The following is a 20,541-nucleotide window of genomic DNA, read 5'->3' as shown; positions in this document are numbered from 1 at the left end:
AAGGCCAATGTGATCCATTATATACATAAAATATAGGCCGACAAGGCCATACAAATATCTGTATACAAGACATCTATCTACAAGCCTCTAAGAATACATGTTTATCATAAAGGTCAGGACAGGGCCCCGCCATATCAAACAATACGCGTCTAAATCATACTGACCAAACAAGCAACTCTGGAGCAAATGGAGCGCACCAACATCTTCCGTTGAGCTGATAGCCTACTTGGAGGACTCTCGACCTGTCTATCGGGACCTGCGGGCATGAAATGCAGCGTCCCCAGGCAAAAGGGACGTCGGTACAAATAATGTACCAAGTATGTAAGGAATGAAAATCAGCAAACAATATACATGAGAGAAACATGGAGTAAAAGACTCAACATGTATATCTGGATAACTCTGTAAATCATGAAATACTTATAGTGTCATGCATATGCGTATGAATGCCATGTCGTGCATAGGTACATGTGTTCATAACATCATCAAGCCTCTGAGGGTATCCCATCATATCATCTTGGCCACTGTGGGAAAAATCATCAACGTATACCAGCTGATCAGGTGGTGGTGCGTATATAACGCCGTAACCTTTTCCCATATCCCATATACATATATATACTATAAATACGCGTATATAACGTCATCTAGTCATGGTTCGATATTCATGTATAAACGCATGCGATGCATAAAAATATGTTAATAATCTCAATATTCCTTTCGGATAAACTTTATCAACTGCATATTATTCTGAGACCCATGAACAAAAGATATAATAATATGTCACATGGGGAATCAAGAAAATAGAGACCCCTAGTATTTCTATGAATGGAGTCGTTTATGAATGTTTTGCGTTTGCTCGTTTCTTTTTTATCATTTGGATCATGCCAAAAAGAAAGAAGGGATAGCCTTAACATACCTGAACCGATTCTCTTTTGAGAAAACACGTAACGGTGGATTGAAGAAGGGAAAAATCCGTATAATATTCTTGAGAAAGATTGTATCGGGCCTTCTTTGAATTAGCATTTCACGTTGGACCTTGTAGTATTTCAGAGAAATCTCACGTTGGACATTTCCCTTTCTCTTTTAATAATGTAGGAAGGCTCTTTTACTTAATCTTAGAAAATTCATATACTAACTAATAGATAGACCAAGCCTTCTTACGTGTAAACAAGATATCCTTTTGTCTTATGACTCATTTTGTGTATTTTGCCATATTGCATATTTAATTAAGAGTCACCTAGTGGATCTTATATGGTTGCTACGTAAGTGGTTATAAGACTTATCCAAAAGTCATATTCCTTAATCTATTTATTAGTCCCCATTAGTCCAATAATTAATCAATTATTCACATAATTGAGAATTATCATAAAATGCTACTAATTTTTGATACACTTTACTGTCATGGCCATGTGGTACCTTTTATGGCACTAGTCCATAAATACGGGGTATTATAGCTTAGATCGTATTTTACCCCAAAATGTCAAATTTTGACGAAATTTATTTTCTTTGATTCGCTCACCCTTTCATCTTCACGAATTAATTTTTCACTTGTTTGAAATAGCGTAATACTTATAACCCCAAAATAAATCTCATTCCCGAACTTACGCCGATTAACTTATGACAAAGCTTTAACATATGAAAATGCGAAATGTAACATCTCATTTTCGAGCTTAAATCTATTTACTTATGGCGTACTTCCACGTACGAAAACATGGGGTGTAACACTAGAAGCTAAGGCCTGGTGGGTAGGATTCATTGTAAGGGTCAAACGGTCATATGAACCGTGCTCACATAGTCCACTCTAGCCATTATACATGTTTTTATGAGCTTTCGATCATGTACTTTACACACTAAGAAATGAAAGAAAGTTCCGCCTTGCTATTACGTATTTTTTTCTACTTCTTCGATTCCGGATGCTAGAGCCTATGGGCTACCTCTACTCGGGGACTATCGAGCCCAGGGGCTACCCCTGCTCGTGGACTATCGAGCCCAAAGGCTACCCTTATTTGGGAACTGCTGCCTAAAACAATTCGGATAACCCGGGCTAATAAATTCCGGAGGCACCAAACCTATTAGGTGGTTCCCAAAAATAAAAGACTACGAGCGCCCTAAAACGGACCGGAGACGTCCAAAGTTCGTAATCAGAAAGTAAGACCTTTACAAAAAATCGAAACCTACTAAAAGGTTACAATCATAAAAAGTGTCGTCTATAAACACTTAAGCATATTCGGAACCTCCAGTTGCACCGAGGTTGCAAAGCCACTAGCAACAAAAGTTGAATTGAAGTCGGGCTTCGATCGAACTTCCAAAAAATTAATACCTCGAAACTACATCTGATTCTATGCTAAGGCACCAAAAATAATACACGAATAAAAGATGCTGGAAAAGTAAAGACACGATATTGCTAGAAAGGGAAAATTTTCATTTATATTCCAAAATATATTTACAAAGCCCCAGTAAAACGGCACCAACAAGAACAAAAAAAATATTAGGGAAAGCAAAAAAGGGACTGAGGCATCTACGCCTGGTCTTCACCGGGGGCCGACTAGTTGCAAGAACTTTCGGAGCTCTCAGATCCCTTGGAGCCTTCAGCACCCTCAGGCTCATAATGCTCCTTTACCTCGGCCTCGAGCTTCTTTAAGGGCCTCGTCCTGTTGCTCACTAAGAAGACTATACATGTCCTTCATCCGGACCTGCTCTTTGAGCTCAAACCCGAGCTGGTTGATTTCCAAGCAGTACCGGAGGAAGCTTTCATGGTGAAGCGCTGAAGCCTGTAAAACAGTGGAACTGTAAGAGACATCAAGTGAAAACTTAAGCGGGATTCATGAAGGGAGTATGAATGTGTTAGAACCTTACACGGTTCAGCGCTTTCTGTGCCTTGTTAAAGAGACTTGACGTGCCCACCTCGTTCATCTTTGCTAGGTCCTCCTCGGTTACCAGGCATTGGAGTTAGCTGGCTACACCTACCGAAGCAAACAAGATCCGGGCATCCTCCAGGATTGTGAGAACAACCGTCCTCTTATGCTCGGGGTCCACGCTATTGCTTTACAAATCTTGGGCTCGTACTCAGCTCGTCAGCCCCGAAGGAACGTCCTTCTTCGAAATCTCTAGGTGACCCAACCTGAACAAATCTTCAAATATGGACATGTCCATGCCATCGAAGAAGGAGTGGAGAGGGTCATCAGTACCCTGAACTCCTTCACTTCACTTTTCCTTACCCGCTTGGGCCTCTTCAAAGATGGACTCGGTATAGGAGGGCGTCTCGATGATGTCTATCACACTGTTCATCTTGTTCAGAACAGGTACGGCTTATTGGGAGTTCTCAACCCCCGTCTCCACTTTGGCCTCTCGGATCGGAAGGGTATCGGCCTCGTGGCCCCTTTTCTCGATCGTCGCCTGCTGCCCGGCAGGGGTCGATCCAAGAGCGACAAAAATGTCATCCTTTTCGGGCTCATCCCTAGTACCGTGGACCTAGTATTCTTCTTGGGCTTACGAGCCCGGGTGGCCATCCTCATTTTTATCTTCACCTCAGGATCTAGGGAACCCAAGGACTTTCTATTCCTCTTCTTCTCCTTTGATGCAGCCTCGAGATGTCCCGAAATGGAAGGTACAATGGGTAAGGACGTATCCCCATCCCCGTTCATCGACCTAAGTTCGGTGGTCTTAGGAAAACCTACGAGGGAAAGGAAAAACTCAGCATTATGTAAGTTTGGGGCGTAGTAATAACTATTCAGGGGAGGGCCTTACCATGAGAACGGGTCTCCCATTTGCCCTTCGAAAGTCTACGCCAAGTGTGTTTGTTGCACGACATCTACTTGTAGATTCCTTCAATCTACTCCTTGAACTAGGGGATCGCATTAGGAACACGGGCAACAACTGCACGACCATAAATACTGGTGATGAGAGGAGAAATAAAGGGAAAATGAGACTTAAGAAAAGACTGCACTTACGAGATGCATTCCACTTCTTGGGGAATGGGAGGAACTCGGGAGGGATCAATTGTACAGTTTTTACCCGAACAAAACGCCCATGCAAACCTTGGTCTCGATCCTCGTCGATGCTCGAAAAAAGGGCCTTGCTGGCTCAACGAACAAGCCTGATTAGTCCCTCTCGAAGATTCGGGGACTGTACAGACGGAGCAGGTGGTCGAGGGTGAATCGAGGAGATTCAGTGTTGTTCACAAAATGGCGTATGAGGATCACTATCCTCTAGAGAGACGGGTGGATTTGCCCAAGGCACACTTCGTACCTCTTGCAAAAGGCCAGGATCACCGGGTCTACCGATCCTAGAGTGAAGGGGTAAGTGTAAACACATAAATAACCCTCCACGTGGGTAGTCATATCGTCCTCAGGCCCGGGGACAAAACGCCATTTCCTTCCCATTTACAGTCCTCCCGGACTATGGGAAGGGTATCTTCAGTAATGGAGCATAGGTATCTCCATGCTCCTTCGCCTCGGTCTTGTTTGACGGAGGCCTTCTCGACCATGAAGTCATCCTCGACAGAACAACCCTAGGGTATGAAGCTTTTCATAGGAGGCTCTAGAAGCACTTCGGTAGCATTCACCTCGACACCTGCGGCCGGGTGGGAAGATGAAGGGGATGTTTGTTGTGGTACAGACTTGGAAGTTTTGGCCATCGTGAATCTAGGAAATATATGAAGATTCGAAGAAGGCGTATGAAAATTTAGAGGTTAGAAATGAAGATATGAAGTTCTGGGTTGAAAATCCAAGAAAAAACATGAAGGTTTGAAGGTTAGAGATGAAGATGTGAAGGTTCAAGAAGCGAGGTATGAAGATTTGAGAAAGTTGAAAGCCTTTGTAAAGTTCGAAGGTAAGATCTAGGATAAGAAAATGAAAAAAGTGAAGAGGGTTGAAGCTTTTATAGGGGAAATGCAATCATTACGTGACATTTCGCATTCGAAGACAACCAACCGATGATCGACGTGTGTCCGAAGTCAGAACGACGCAATTGACAGGACGTTTCAGCTTGTCCGTCACCTCGGTAGAAATGTACGAAGGAAGGAACCGGGGTTCATTTGTCATTTCCCATCGTTTCGGCAAACCTACTCTTTGGGAAATGAGGGGACTATCTGTATACGGGTGAAACCGGGATTAACCTATACATCAATTTCCCGGCGGATCAAACGAAGTAAGAGTATGAATACACGGATTGAAATCGAAGCATGGAACTCATTGAATCAAGGTACAGACGGGGGTGCCTACCATCGGACCTGATGACAAAACACTCCCCAAATCCAGAACAAGCTCCATGACCTCAGAAAACATGGCGAACGGCTGCACACGACTAACAGAGGACCGTGATATCCGCACCCAACCGGATATCACATCTCAGATCTCGCCCGATGTTGGTAACATATCTGTAATTAACAAGAATGGAGGATTTTTATCTTTTTTAGAATTGTACTAGAGATGAGACTCTCCTACTATATAAAGGGGAAGCTTTTTATTTAATATGGCATATAGTAACACGCATACCAAGGCAATACAAACTCATTTCTATGCTTTCTAACTATTGCAAAGTCCTTATTTTCTTTTGTTCTTTGTTCTTGATCGACTTCGAACCAAGGACCCTACCGAGGGCAGAAACTATTGCCCTATCCAAGTTCAAGCTGGGCCATAATGTTATGACTGGTTTGATTATTTATTGTGTTTTTAATTCATTTATCTAACATTCTTGATTATTTGTGTTGAATATATCCGTATATCCTTAAAACCGCGTACAAATTTAATTATTATCTATTTTAAGGGTAAATGACTATGCAACTGTAAAGAAAGAAAAGAAAAGGTAAAGAGTCCCTCTCAGAAAAACAAAGAGACGGCTTATGTCTTATCCTTTTACAGTGTCTTTTCTTTTTGGAAGTTTCTTGTTACCCTCCTCTGCTCAGAGCTTCTCTGCCCCAATATCCGTTTAATCCTTTTTACTCGAAATGCTACTCCCTTTTTTCCTTCTTTTAGTTTGTCTCTTGCTACACCCTGATTAAAACGTAGTTCCATTCATATCTTACTTCCATTAGTTGTGTCGAAAATTTCAGAGTTAGAGTAGCTTGACTATATTTTTACATGATAAATTGGAAGAACAAATTTATTTGCTGTAACATGAATGTTTTGTTGACAAATGAAAAGAAGATCATGTATTCATTTTGACGAAATCGTCGTTTGGTTTGAAACAGTTTTCAGGACGGCGAAACAAAAGGTTTGATTCATTTAAAGTTGATAGTGATTACTCAGGAATTTTTGTGTATATTTTCAGAAAATTGATGACATAATAATTAAAGTTAAAAATACGTCGACTAATGATGTACTAAAATACAATTGAAGAAAGAATTTGTGATTAAAGATCTTGTTGATGCAGAACGGAAAATTGTATATGGAAAATCAAACATATGACGAATATTTGTCTACTTCATTGAAATACCTTTATCATATGGAATAATTTCTTTTTAGGTAAATGAAAAGTAGCTTGGATCGAATCATAGGACTAGACAATTCCTTGTGAGGGAGCGTTTTATTCATAATAGGTCTACTTAGCACGAATTCAATTAGACGGCCGGGTTAATAAGTTTAGATGATTGAAAAAAAATAAAATAAAAATAAGTAGCTTAATACACAGTTGTAAGCATTCAATTAAATAGTTAATGGAAATTCTAGAACTTTAATATCAACCAGCTAGATGCCAAATTGCCATAGGCATTATACTTTTTGTGACTGAAAAAGCTACTGCAGCAAGAAAGAGTTTTGAGGACTGAGCGAAGAAGGTAAGAGGGTAGAGCAGATAAAAGTAGTAGCCAAGGGCGTAACCAATTGTAGATTTGTAGGTGTCGTCCGTTCTGTTCTCAATCCTCTGAAAAGCTAACGTTTTGGACTTGTTTTTTTACTTCTTCACTTCTCCCACAGTAAAAGCGAATCTGTTTTCGTCTTTTGTACTTAGAGGTAGTTGCAATTACTAATTGGTTGTAGTCAGGGGTGCTCCTCCAAATCCAACAAATCGCACTAAATCGATAAATTGAGTTAAACAGAAGAAAAAACCGAGCAATCTACTTTTGATTTGATTTGGTATCAAAAGAAAATAGATCATGATTGATTTCGTTAATTTTAACTAAAAAAGGTCAAACAAAACCGATCGAACCAAATCAATATGTATATACCTTTTTAAAAATATTTTATGCATAAAAACATTTATTATAATTGTTAACGGGAGCCCATCTCCAGGCCCAATAATAGCTGATACCCGGCAGCCCACTTAGCTTCATTTCTTACACTTTAGTCCATGTATTCTTCACTAATGGCTCATGTATATATAGTAGGAGAACACTCTAGAAATAAACAGATTCATTTGTATCTTCTGAACATTTTGATGAAATAAACTCTCTCTTCTCTCTTTCTATTTTCTAGGGTTTCTTCTGGGAAATCCTTTCTCACAGCTCGATTTCTTACATTAACATGGTATCAAAGCAAGGAATCGATGATCCTTGTACTCCTCTTTCGACCAATGGTACCCTCATCGATTTCCATGGAGATTTTATGTTCCGTCGATCTCCGTCTGTCCTCGCGTTTTGATGTGGAGATTTGGGCTACGGTGGTTTCTAGCTGTGCATTGCAATTATTTGAACTTTTCACGGTGACTTCTGGTGTTTTCCTTTGAAGTTCTCCGGTACTTGTTCATTCTCGTTAATTTCAGCAGATAACTCTGTTTTAAGGCCTTACCTTCTTTAGGTTGCAAAGAAGGACGGTAACATTCTCCTTAATCCTGCTGCATATTGGTGAAAATCGAGTATTTTTGTATCAATTTTAGGAATTTTACAATTCTAGAGTTTAATCATGGGAAGTCCAGATGTTAGTTCTTCTTCTGTGTTAGATGGTTTTGATGACTTTACTATATATCCATCTCACCCATTCTATATACATCCATCCGATAGTCTTGGTACACACTTAGTATCTCCACCTTTCGATGGGAATGGTTTCGTTATTTGACGCAAAAATATGCTTACTACTCTGTCTGCTAAGAAGAAACTAGGACATAACTGGAAAAATTACTAAACCTCAAATTGACTCTCCTTATTACTCCTTCTGGGAAAGATGCAACGACGTGGTAATTTCATGGATAACAAATTCATTATCTAAAGACATAGCAAACAGTGTCATGGGGTTTGATATTGCTAAAGACATTTGGGATGATATTAATGAAAGATTTGGCACATCAAATGGTTCAAAATATATTCAAATACAAAGGGAAATCAGTGTTGCTTCCCAAGGTCCTTTAGATATTGCCACTTTACAAAATTGAGGGGTCTTTGGGATGAACTTAGTACTGCATATGTAGGACCAGTGTGTACTTGTGGAGCCTTACCAAAATTCATTGAACAACAGAAAATATACCAATTCCTTAGTGGTTTAAATGAGTCCTATTTCACTTGCAAGAGTAATATTCTGATGATGCCATCCCTTCTTTCCATAAGCAAAGCCTATTCTATGATCCAACATGACGAAAAACAAAAGGAGACTTCAGCTCCTATCTCCAGCTTCTCAAATGAGTCAACCTCATTCAATGCTTCTAGCAGACCTGTTCAGGCACCTGCTAGATCTTTTACTCAAAGGTTCCAGTTTGAACAAAAGAGAGGCTCAGGTTCTTCCTCTCAATTGTCTTGCAAATACTGCAAAAAGACTGGTCATACTATTAAGCAGTGTTACAAACTTCATGGGTTTCCTCCTGACTTCAAGTTCACCAAAGGCAAAAGGTCTACTGCTTGTGTGCAATCTGAAGGTTCTTTTCACCATCATGCTCACATTGATGGACAGTCTTCTGAGACCACTGGTCATGGCTTCAGGAAGGAGCAATATGACCATCTCATGACCCTTTTCCAACAGCTGAATCATCCTCCTATCATACATCCTAAAACTCCTGGTTCAGAAAACATTGGTTTTGCTCACTTTGCAGGTGCGTTTAATCATCTTGAAGTGCATTCTGCTGCTTTTCATGCATGTGTAGTTTCAAACTTAGGTTCAAATCCTTGGATTCTAGATTCAGGTGCTACCAACCACATGACACCACACAAACACCTTTTAATCAACTTAACACCACTCACTACCCCTTTCTTAATAACTCTACCTAATGGATATAAAGGGAAAGTCATATCTACTGGATCTATACAACTCAGGCCAGATATGATTTTACATAATGTTCTGTTAGTTCCTTCTTTTCATTTCAATCTCATATCTATTCACAAACTCCTTGTTCAATTCAGATGCATTGCAACTCTTACCATTTCTGCCTGCATTTTACAATGCCCTTCTCTGAGGAGGTCACTGAAAATTGGTAAAGTTGCAAAAGGGTTGTACTTCTTGCATCCTACTATGACTTCATCTACTATGTCTGCTGTTTCTTTTCCTATTACTGTTTCTAATCCTGTTCAATGCAATAATTCTAGTGCATCTTATAATGTTCAGTCCACTCCTGCAAATGTTTCTTTTACCCATTGTACTAGTACTTCTTCTGATATTAATAAAAATGATGTGATTTGGCATCAAAGATTGGGACATGTTCCTTTTAATAGAATGAAATCTATCTCCTTTTTGTCTGGTAAGATTTCACCTAAACAAACATTTTTTGTGATGTCTGCCCAATGGCAAGACAACAGAGATTGCCATTCTCTGACAGCTCTATTCATGCCTCTACTCATTTCCAGCTTGTTCATATTGACATCTGGGTCCATGCAATACTCAGACCTATAATGGGTTAGGTATTTTTTGACCTTGGTGGATGACTTCTCCAGAGTCACTTAGACTCATCTATTGTCATGCAAGAGCAATGCCCTTTCTGTGCTTAAGGCCTTTCATGCAATGGTGAAAGTTCATTTTAACTCAACTGTCCAGTCTTTTAGGTATGATAATGCTTATGAGCTAGGCTCTAGCTCTGAATCCCAACAATGTTTTTCTGCCAATGGCATTCTCCATCAAAGCAGTATCCCTCACTCTCCTCAGCAAAATGGAGTGGTTGAAAGAAAACACAAACACCTATTGAAAGTGTCTAGGGCTCTTTTGTATCAATCCAAACATCCCCTCAAGTATTGGGGTGACTGTATTCTGACAACCACTTATTTGATCAATAGATTACCTTCCACTGTCCTTCATAACATTTCCCCTTTTGAAAAACTATATGGTTATCCCCCTTCTTTTGATCATTTGAGGTCTTTTGGGTGCCTTTGCTATGCTATTAGCCCCAAGCATGGCAGGGATAAATTCAAACCTAGAGCCATCTATTGTGTGTTTCTGGGATACCCCTGTGGGAAGAAGGGTTATAAGTTTCTTAATATTTCTACCCATATTGTGTTCGTTTCTAGGGATGTGTTTTTTCATGAACACATTTTTCTTTACCACCTTCCTCCTTCCTCTCCTTTCCCTTCTCCTCCCACTGATTTTGTTGATTCTGATGTTCCCCCTATTGCCCATCCTCCTCCAGCACCTTGTGCCTCTTCTCCAGGGGCGGATCTAGGTAGAGGAGAGGGGGTGGTACGCCACCTGGCCGCTTGAGTAAAAATTCATATATACACTGGTATTTTCACGTTAAAAGCGTCCATAAGTAAAGAGTGGCACCCTCAGTCACAAAATGACGTTAGGTGTCGTGGTCCAAGTTTCTTTTGCCAAGCGGAATGCTCAAGATCGAGACTTGCATCACTCATCTTGTCAATTCAATTTTACTTTCCTCTCCGCCTCACTTGTTCCCCTTTTCATTTTCTTTTCTTTCTCTTAATTTCTTTTATCTTTCTGTTTGTATTCCCCTTTTCAACCCTATTTTTATTGTTTATTTAAATTATAAATTTATATTTGCCTCTATTTTTTTTATATCTCAAATTTTTTATTTGAATATGCTTTTAATCATTTTTTAATCTAGTTAATGTTATTTTTTTTCACGATTTCAAGTAAAGGACCAAACATTTTTATTTTGGTTATCATGTGTTTATTTATGCACTAAAAATCTTGTAAAGCAAATCGAATTAATTCAAAATAGAATCAATCAAATGTACAGGACCACATATTTTCATTTTAGTTATCACGTATTTATTTTAAGCGCTAAAAATCTTGTAAAGCGAATCGAATTAATTCAAAATAGAATCGAGCAAATGTATAACCTAATTCAATCTCCTTGACTAGTTGTAAGTTCACATTAAATAGTGTCACCCGTATCTATCAAAACCTCCGCCTCTGCTCCTCTCCCTTGATTCCTCCTACCAATACTACTGCTCCTACCTCTCCTTCTCCTCCACCTTGCTCTTCTGGTTCTCCTCTCCCTTCTACTTCTGGTCTTCTTCCTCCTCCTCCTCCTCCACCTCCTCCTCCTCTTCCTGATCTCAGGAGATCAGGCAGAGTTGTTAACCCACCAGCCTACCTATAAGATTTTGTTTGCTCCTCTATTCTCCCATTTTTTTCCCAACCTGTCTCCCTGAATCACAAGGTTTCTACCTCTGATTTGCACATGCTTGAGCCTCAATATTACTAGCAGGCTGCATCTAATCCTGCTTGACAAGAGGCCATGCTACAAGAATTCCAGGCTCTTGAGGCAAATCATACATGGGACATTGTCCCTCTACCTTCTCATAAGAAAGTCATTCCTTGCAAGTGGGTATATAAGATTAAGCAGAGGTCTGATGGCTCCATTGAGAGATACAAGGCCAGGCTTGTCATCAGGAGTGATACTCAGAATGAGGGTATTAATTATACATAGACTTTCTCCCCAGTTGTCAAGCTCGCTACTATTAAGTGCTTACTTTTTTTGGTTGTTAAGAGACATTGAACTATCTTTCAGCTTGATGCCAATAATGCCTTCCTTCATGGGGATCTCCATGAGTAAGTGTATATGAGGATCCCCCCTGGTCTTCAAATCTCTTCCTCTTCTCCTTCTACTGTTTCTCCTTTGGTTTGCAAACTCAGGAAGTCCTTATATGGCCTTAACCAGGCTTCCAGGCAGTGGTTTTTCTAAATTATCTGATGCCTTGCTCTCCAAAGGCTACATTGCCAGCAAGAATGATTTCTCCTTATTCACCAAGTCTTCTGGTGCTTCTTTGGTCATCCTTGTGGTCTATTGATGACATTCTTCTTGCTGGTTCTGATATTGCTAAATGAACTGCTTTAAAACAGTTTTTGGATGATCAATTTAAGATCAAAGACCTTGGTTTGGTTCATTATTTTTTGGGCCTTGAAGTTTCGTCCCATTCTGATGGTTATGTTTTGCATCAACACAAGTATACTTCAGACTTGTTGGAGGAATTCAAGTGCTCTCATCTTTCTCCTCTTTCCACCCCTTTGGACCCTTCTATTAAGTTAATTGTTGACATGGGTGACCCTCTCCCAGACCCTAGTCTATACAGAAGACTAGTTGGCAAGCTGAACTTCTTGCAACATACCCGGCCTTATATTGCTTATTCTGTTAAGCATTTGAGTCAATTTCTACAGACTCCCAGGGTCCCTCATATGTTGGCTGCCCTGCATGTCTTGAGATACCTTATGTCTGCACAAGCTCAGGGGATTCTGTTGTCCAATGCATCTGATCTATCTCTTGTTGCTTTTTCTCATTCAGAATGGGCCACTTGTGCTTTCTCAAGGAGGTCTTTCACTGGATATTTTATTACTCTTGGTGGTTGCCCCATTCCTTGGAAGAGCAAGAAACAACCTACTATTTCCCTTCCTCTGCTGATGCAGAGTATATGGCTTTGAGAAAGGTCGTGGATGAAGTGTCTTGGCTTGTTCAACTTCTTGGTGATCTTGGGCTTTCTATTACTGCCCTTGTACCTGTGTTTTGTGACAGCCAAGCTGCTTTACATATTTCAAAGAACCACGTATTTCATTAGCGCACTAAGCACATCAAGGTGGATTGCCATTACCGCGATTGTCTCTCTTCTGGGCTGATTTCTCTTCAATTTGTTCGAAGCTCTGATCAAATGGCAAACATTATGACTAAGGCCTTGCATGGTCCTCTTCATCATTCCATCTTGGAAAAGCTAAGAGTGTTTTCACCCTCCAGCTTGAGGGAGGGAATTAATGGGAGCCCATCTCCAGGCCCAATAATAGCTGATACCCGGCAGCCCACTTAGCTTTATTACAATTTTCATTTCTTACACTTTAGTCCATGTATTCTTCACTAATGGCTCATGTATATATAGTAGGAGAACACTCTAGAAAGTAACAGATTCATTTGTATCTTCTGAACATTTTGATGAAATAAACTCTCTCTTCTCTTTTTCTATTTTCTAGGGTTTCTTCTGTGAAATCCTTTCTCACAGCTCGGTTTCTTACATTAACAATAATATAATTTATAAGCAGTGACAGAAGTAGGATTATTGCCAATGGGGTCAAAAAAAGAAAAAAGTTTAAAAGATTGTAGCTAGTGGGAATAGAACCAATGACCTTACAAAGATTTTTAACCTCCTTGACCACTAAGCTATGGTTTTAGGTTGTTGCAAGGGGATTCAAAACATAATATGTAGAGATAAAAAATAGATTTTGCCTTACATATACAGTGTAATTTTTCGACGAAAGGGGTTCGGCTGAACACCCTTCCGCAACCCTAAATCCGCCCCTGTTTATAATTGTTTCTTAATAATTTTCATAGTTTATGATTTATAGCAGTAACATATTATTCATGTTTAGACATATAAATTTTGAATGATGCAATGGTCTACTATAGAATCATAACCCATATAGTGGTGGACGCAGGAACTTTTGTAAGGGCATCAATATGTGAAAAAGTGAATAAATAAATAAATTAATGTAGTGACTAACAATGTTACTTTTTATATTTATACTTAAAATTTTAATTTTTATTATTTCTACATATATATTACGAAAAAAATTTGATGAAGCGAGGAAAAATGTGATACCGCTTGGAACAAGGCGCCTCGCTCCTGAACCCATAGATGTCTAGTAACTCAAATAAATTTTAAATTAAACTATGCTCATTTTCATATTCTCTTATTAACATTACTTGTCTTATGGGTTTTCATTATCATTATTGTTGGTGATACTATATTTTAGCTATAATGCATGACTCATCTCACATTTTGTGTTATTTTACCGGAAAACCCCATGTAGTTGTCATTACTTACTAGGATGCGAGAAATATTTGGAAGTACTAATAACATGTTTTATGTTGTAGAGACCTTATCAGAGAAAAATCGAACCAAATCGAAAAAAACAAATGAATCGATATTGGAAAAAGCTGACTTTCATTGGTTTTAGTTGGTTTATAAATTTAACGAAAAAGGACATAAACTACCCCTATTGTTTATTAAATGATTTACAAAATATCCTCTGTCCATCTATTCGTCTGAAAAAGCACACAACGTATTTATATACCTAATATTACCCCTCCTTTTAACGGCAGCAAACATGTGCCTCACTTTTAATGCGTTGGCAATATTTTATTAGGTCACGTGGCTCCTGGTTTCACTTTACACATATGGATATAACATACCCATCCCATTTATTTGACCCTCCCCATTATTTTATTTTTTGCTTTACTATTTTTTTCTCTTTCTTTCTTACCACCTTGACTGGACGCGAATTATGACCGGAAATTGCAAACCAAAAAACTCGCCAAAGACCTTGCGAGACTTGACTCCTTGTACCGCAATTAACAGCTGCTTTTATTTAATTTCTTTGCTTTTGGCAATACTCTATAACAATTCACAGCTGAATACTTGTCAATGTACTGAAATTGACGGGTGCGACAGATTCCTGCCCAATTGCATAAAGAAGAGATAAAGCTTCCATTTCAGTTGCTTTCTAAGTTGGGTGAAACCAATCCCAGAACAAGTATTTGTCGTGCTTCTCGCAAAGCCACCTATTTTATACCCATATGTATATTTTTAGGTGGTTTTGCGGATATTTTTAGGTAGAAAAGGGTGATTCTTTGGGATGACTTTTGGATAGGAGGAAAGGGTAGGATGGCGGCTGTTGTATAAGAGGGATAGTGCGGCGGTAATGGTAGGCAGATGATTTGTAAAGTTAAAATAAGATTAGTGAACTGAAACTAGTGAGGAAGGAGAGTAGATGGAAGGAAGCTGACATTGATGTTGATTTTCTTTTCAAGGCAGTAAGAAGAAGAAGGGGGGTGATTTGGTGGGTGGGACTAGGTGTATTGGGTGATAAGAAGAAAAAAGGGGAAAAAGAAGTAAAAAAAATAATAATAATGGGGCGGGTCAAATAAATAGGGCGAGTATATTATACTTATATGTATGAAGTGAAATCAGGAGCCACGTGGCCCATTAAAATATTACCAACGCATTAAAAGTGGGGCCCAGATCTGCTGCCGTTAAAGGAGGGATAATATTATGTATATAAATAACGTTGAGTGCTTTTTCGGACGAATAGATGGATGGAGGGTATTTGTAAATCTTTAGTAATAAAAAATAGGGGTACCTTTTCCGAATAAAAATCCGACATAGTTGGCTTGCTATGATAGATTAAAAAATCCAATCAATCCCACCTATGTACTTTCCTAGTTATGGCAAATTACCTATAATTCTTTTAAATAGTTCGTATAGGGAGCAACAAGTACAATTGTTGGGCTAAACAAAGCCAAAAATACTCATAATAATGTAATATTGTCCGCTTTAAACCATTAGAATTAATTTGATATACTTCTTAAACATTCCTATTACTAATTTAATTTGAAAACGTATTATAATGTCTTATTACTAATTTAATTTGAGAATGTATTATATTGGCCAAATTCATTTAGAAAAATGAGAGCCCCTATTATTATAAAAGCATAAATATAATATTAATATATCAAAATAGCCCTAAAATATTAAACGGAAGAACTTATAGGAAAAGGACATAACTGCAATAACCTATTTTTTGGACTACAGTACCTTCTATGCTAATTTTTAATATTTAAAATTTTGTTTATTAAATTCTTATTAAAAATATGTAGGAAGGTTTAAAAAAATTAATTTCATAAGAATCCTTCGTATATGCAATACATTACCACTCAATAATGTCAATACGAAGAAAAAATAAAAGTAATATTAAATTGACCGCATACACCGCTTCAAGCAAGGGCACTCTGTAACACTCTTGCGGCCTCCTCGGGCTCAGCCAAAACGTCCACTTCAGGGCAAGTGACAGAGCCCTGCGGGTGACCTGAAACAAGAAAAAGATTTAGTTAGCAACTTCACTCATATAAAGAGATACAAGAAAGAAGAACTCAGTTTACTGGGGTTCTTGGCCTTCCACTCATATTTTGGGGCCATCTCCTCTACCGACGGGTTTTTGGCATTGTGATATGCAGAATTCTCTGAAACTATCGGTCAAGGCCTGGAACCCTTGAGGTGTCCACTAAGTAGCTGCAACAACAGAGACAAAAAGGTCAACAACGTCAGGAGACGGTCTTTTTACAAAGAAAAGGGCGAATGAATTACAAACTTACGTGAACGATTCCACGATTCACGGAAAGATGGAGTTGTGGCCAGATATCCCTGGTAGCAACGATGACAAAACCGCTCCATGCACCTACGGTCATTGTCATCACCCACACTTGTGAGAAGAGCGTGGTGGCCACGTTTGCTCAAATTGATTACTCCCCCACGGAATATTTTGGATGAGTAGAGATACATCATATGCGCTAGAGTTAGGGTTTTCCCAGTCTTAGTGCATAGCCGGCGCAGGCAAGACACCGTTTGCCATATTGAGGGGCCTAGTTGTGCCAAGCAAACCTGAACCTATGGTAGAATTCCAAGACTACGGGGTCAAGCTCCCCGCTCAAAGAAAAACGGGCCCAAAGTGAAAGGATATGTATAGAAATACGTAAAACCTTCCTTGGTGAAGGTAACCTGCTCTATCAGATCAGGAGCAATGACGTTAAGGTCCTAGGAGTTACAGCCTTCCTTCAGAATAAGAATACAGGAAGGGCAGATAGAGGAAGTATACCTGCTAATGGCCAAGTCCGCGAAGACACGGAGGGGAGCTTCTCTTGGAAGTCGTTAACAGTGTTCAGATATTTAGGGATGATGGTGCTCACCGTAGGAGGATCAGCATCGGCATCCACCTCTTATCTTTGCTTCTCTTCGGGCCCCCACCAAAGAAAAGACCATAGGTTTTGAAAGACTCAGTAAAAGAAGCCATGTTAGCAAAATAGTGATGGAAGTTTTGAAGAAAATCGGAACGAGATGAGAGCAGAAGAGAAGAAGGATAAATGCAAAGAAGATAATGAACTTGTGAAAGTTTTGGAAGTGAAAGTGGAAAAATGATGAGTATAAGTAAAGATATAGATGGCAAAAATCATGGTCATGATTAACTCGAGAACTTGCAAAAATATTTTGAAATCGTGGGGCAACACGTGTTCAGGGAATTAAATACGAGAAGACGTGCGTTCTTTCAAGTGTCAGAGACTGTTCGCAAGCATTTCAGAAGATTTTCCGCTAAGAAAGGAATCTTTACCAACTTCACGATAACACAAATATGTGCCACCGGAAAACAGGGGGACTATCTATATAGGGTAAAATTGATTTATATTAAATGCTCGAATGATAGCGTGATATGTAGAAACGAAGACAGGTATAAAATAAATTGCGTAGTAATTGGGACGAGGAACAATAGCTGCAAGTGACATCGGGTTGACCCCAAGGGGAACATGATCAATGTGAGCAGAACCAAATGCTTGCCATCGGAAAGTATTTAATGAGAATATTTTCTGGCATAAAATGGGCAGCTGTTACAGAGAATATTTGCATTCATAACATACTGTTACATATTCATCAATGGCCCTTTTTATTGTCATTTAAGAGGAGTTCGATCTTAGGATCTCGTTTCCCTAAGTTTAGCTATAAATAGCATACTCAAAAGCCATTTGTAGGAGAAGGAAATATTTGGCAAATCTTATGCTACATTTTGTTTTTAAGCTAAATAAAATTACTTCCTGTTTTATATTGTTCTTACTGGAAATATTTGGCAAATCTTATGCTACATTTTGTTCTAAAGCTAAACAAAATTACTTCCTGTTTTATATTGTTCTTACTTCTGTCTCTGGAGGCATTGCTCCCGGAGCCAGGCTTGCCATTTCTTTTGATTCTAATCGCTAAGTCTTACTTTTAATTTTATTATTATGAATCAAATTAGTTTGTTTGCTGTAAATTACGTAACAAATTCAACTGTACCGTTTTACGGATAAACAAATTATCTTTAGCCGAAAAAAACAATTAAGGACGTATTTGAAAGAATTAAATTTAGTGTAGTTATATGAGTTGTCTTATGAAGTTTTAATTACTCACAGATAAAGGAGATGGAGCACTCCATTTCTAGCTACAGCCTACAAGTGAATCATTAAATTGGAGAAAACAAGAACACAAGGCAAGTCATGCGCAGTCCAGCTCGCAGCAGCTGTAACGTTGGAACGTCAGTGACATTGATGATAACTTTGATTCCGAAAAAGCATAATAACCAAACTTGAAAATTTACACTTCACAGAGAGCCTCAGAAGGAAGAGGCACACTTAAAAGATGTAGATCTTTACAAAATCATATCTCCTGATTTCCATTTGAGATACTTTTACAGTCACTTTACATAAACCAAAACACTACTATTCATTACTTGGACGGACGTTCTCATGTGACGCCTCAGAGCCACTGCTCTAATATCCTACTACTCTACTATTTCCTCTCTTTTTCAACACTACTTGTACTTATACAAACAAAAATAGTTAATGATAGCAGAGCAAAGGGAATAGTACAAAACTTAAGTTTCCTATTCCCGCTATCTCTTCACTTTCAAAATATTACTACTATTCAAATACTCCATCTGTTCAGTTCCTCCGAAGAGGCTCTTGGCAGATCTTCACTTCCAGATCTTGGTAATAACATCGAACAGTCTGTAAAGTTAAGAATAACATTAGTCAAATCGTACAAATTGAAAAAATTAAGGACTTAAGTGCACTATAGAAAACTTTATGGACATAATATGTACCTTTTGCAACTGAGCTGTAAGATCTCTTGCAATGAAGAATAGCGCCTTGGATTCCGTCATTTTGCTCCTGCAGCAGTGAATCGTCTCTCCGGTTCATCGGCGACGGTGATGCTCCGGCAAAGGTAGACGCCGCCGACCGGCTTTTACCTAGGTGCTTACGCACAGCTCCAAATGCAGCAACTCGGTTCCCCTGTTTTCCCTCCTCTGATGCTTTTCTGGGTGAGGAGCACATTGATTGCGTCGACGGAGAAGACAATGGAGACACTCCGATTTTTTCGGTGTACCTTTTTGAAGCTCTGGCGTACAAAGGCTTCATTAGTTTCAAATACTTGGGCACATCAGCTCTTACAAACTTCTTCAACGATTCGTCAACTAACAAGTCTTCTTCTTTCTCTTTCTGCAGTTTGCTCCTTAAACTATTGTCTCTGGTAAACACAGGGCTCATTGGAACCGGAACCTCATCCGCCTTGCATTTCGTGGTAAAGCGTTTGCTCTGAATCTTTGGGCTTGCCGTAGGTGAATCGTCGATACCCGCTTTCTCCTGCTTAGACTTCCTGAAGCCCAATAAGAAGACCCGAAACTTAGGGGCTGATTTGAGGATCGAAATCGGAGATTGAGGCTTTGAGTTAGAGTCGATTGCAAAGGGTTTTGGTTTAAAGAAAACATCTCTAGGAGATTCAGGGTCGCGGGGACTGTTGACAGAAAATGACTTTGAGTTGCTGCTGTTGTCTACTTTGGGCCGTTTATCTGGGCCAGTAAACACCAAATCGAAGAAGGAGTCCTCATCGTCATCTGTTTCTTCATCAGTTTCAATCGCCGGGTTGCGTACGTAGTCCAGATCATCGAGTTCAGAGACAATGTCCCGATCAGCAGCAGCAGTATCGGCGCTGGAATTTCGCCAGAATTTGAGTAGGTTAAAAGCTTCCATAGATTTCAACAAGTATTTTAGCAAAGATAAAAATGTGAGATCAGAATGGGCAAAGAGAGTGAAAACGTGGGCCTATAAATAAAGGCAGCTTTCGAATTGGATTTTAGGCTGTGAAAGCAAAGAGTTGATGTAAACTTCAGTACTTTTTGAGAGAGGAAAGACTGAGGAGTGAGGAATAATGCAAAGACCTTAGTTGGTTTCATCGTTTTATATAGAGAGGAGAATTAGAGTCATCGTCATGTGAGAGTGAGAGGCACAGTTTCAGTTGAATTAAATATTAAAAAATAGAAGAGTAATAATTCGTATGCTTCTACTTACATACAGACTACGGACTAGAGGTTAATTTAACAGAGAAGTCCCGTTTACCCATGAATTTTGTCAAAATAAATTTGGGATTTATTTTCAAAACTCATATTTGGCTATAAATTTTGCCTATATTTTTGCCAAATCCCAAATCTCAAATATCAAATCCCAAAATCAGCTATTGAGCTGATTTTGGGTCAAAATCCCAAAACTTGGGAATTATATACATGTTTGTCCAAAATAAAGTTACAAAATATGTTTTGAAAATGTATGTCCAAACACATTTTTATCTTCAAACCAAACTTCACCCAAATCAAATTTTTCAAAATAAATTTGAAA

The 20,541-nt window shown here is 39.0% G+C and overlaps 1 protein-coding gene across 1 annotated transcript; it reads right to left on the bottom strand.

The window, feature by feature from the left end:
* On the bottom strand, positions 18,426 to 20,102 carry LOC109224885 (probable membrane-associated kinase regulator 2). The gene is made up of 2 exons (XM_019389452.1): positions 18,972 to 20,102; positions 18,426 to 18,876 (listed from the first exon to the last, which is right to left on the bottom strand). The coding sequence occupies exons 1-2, from the start codon at positions 19,897 to 19,899 to the stop codon at positions 18,794 to 18,796; spliced, it is 1,011 nt and encodes a 336-aa protein (XP_019244997.1). The 5' UTR covers positions 19,900 to 20,102; the 3' UTR covers positions 18,426 to 18,793.

This window comes from Nicotiana attenuata, chromosome 4 (assembly GCF_001879085.1).
Source record: "Nicotiana attenuata strain UT chromosome 4, NIATTr2, whole genome shotgun sequence".
Taxonomy (NCBI): domain Eukaryota; kingdom Viridiplantae; phylum Streptophyta; class Magnoliopsida; order Solanales; family Solanaceae; genus Nicotiana; species Nicotiana attenuata.
This window is presented reverse-complemented; position numbering and strand designations above follow the sequence as displayed.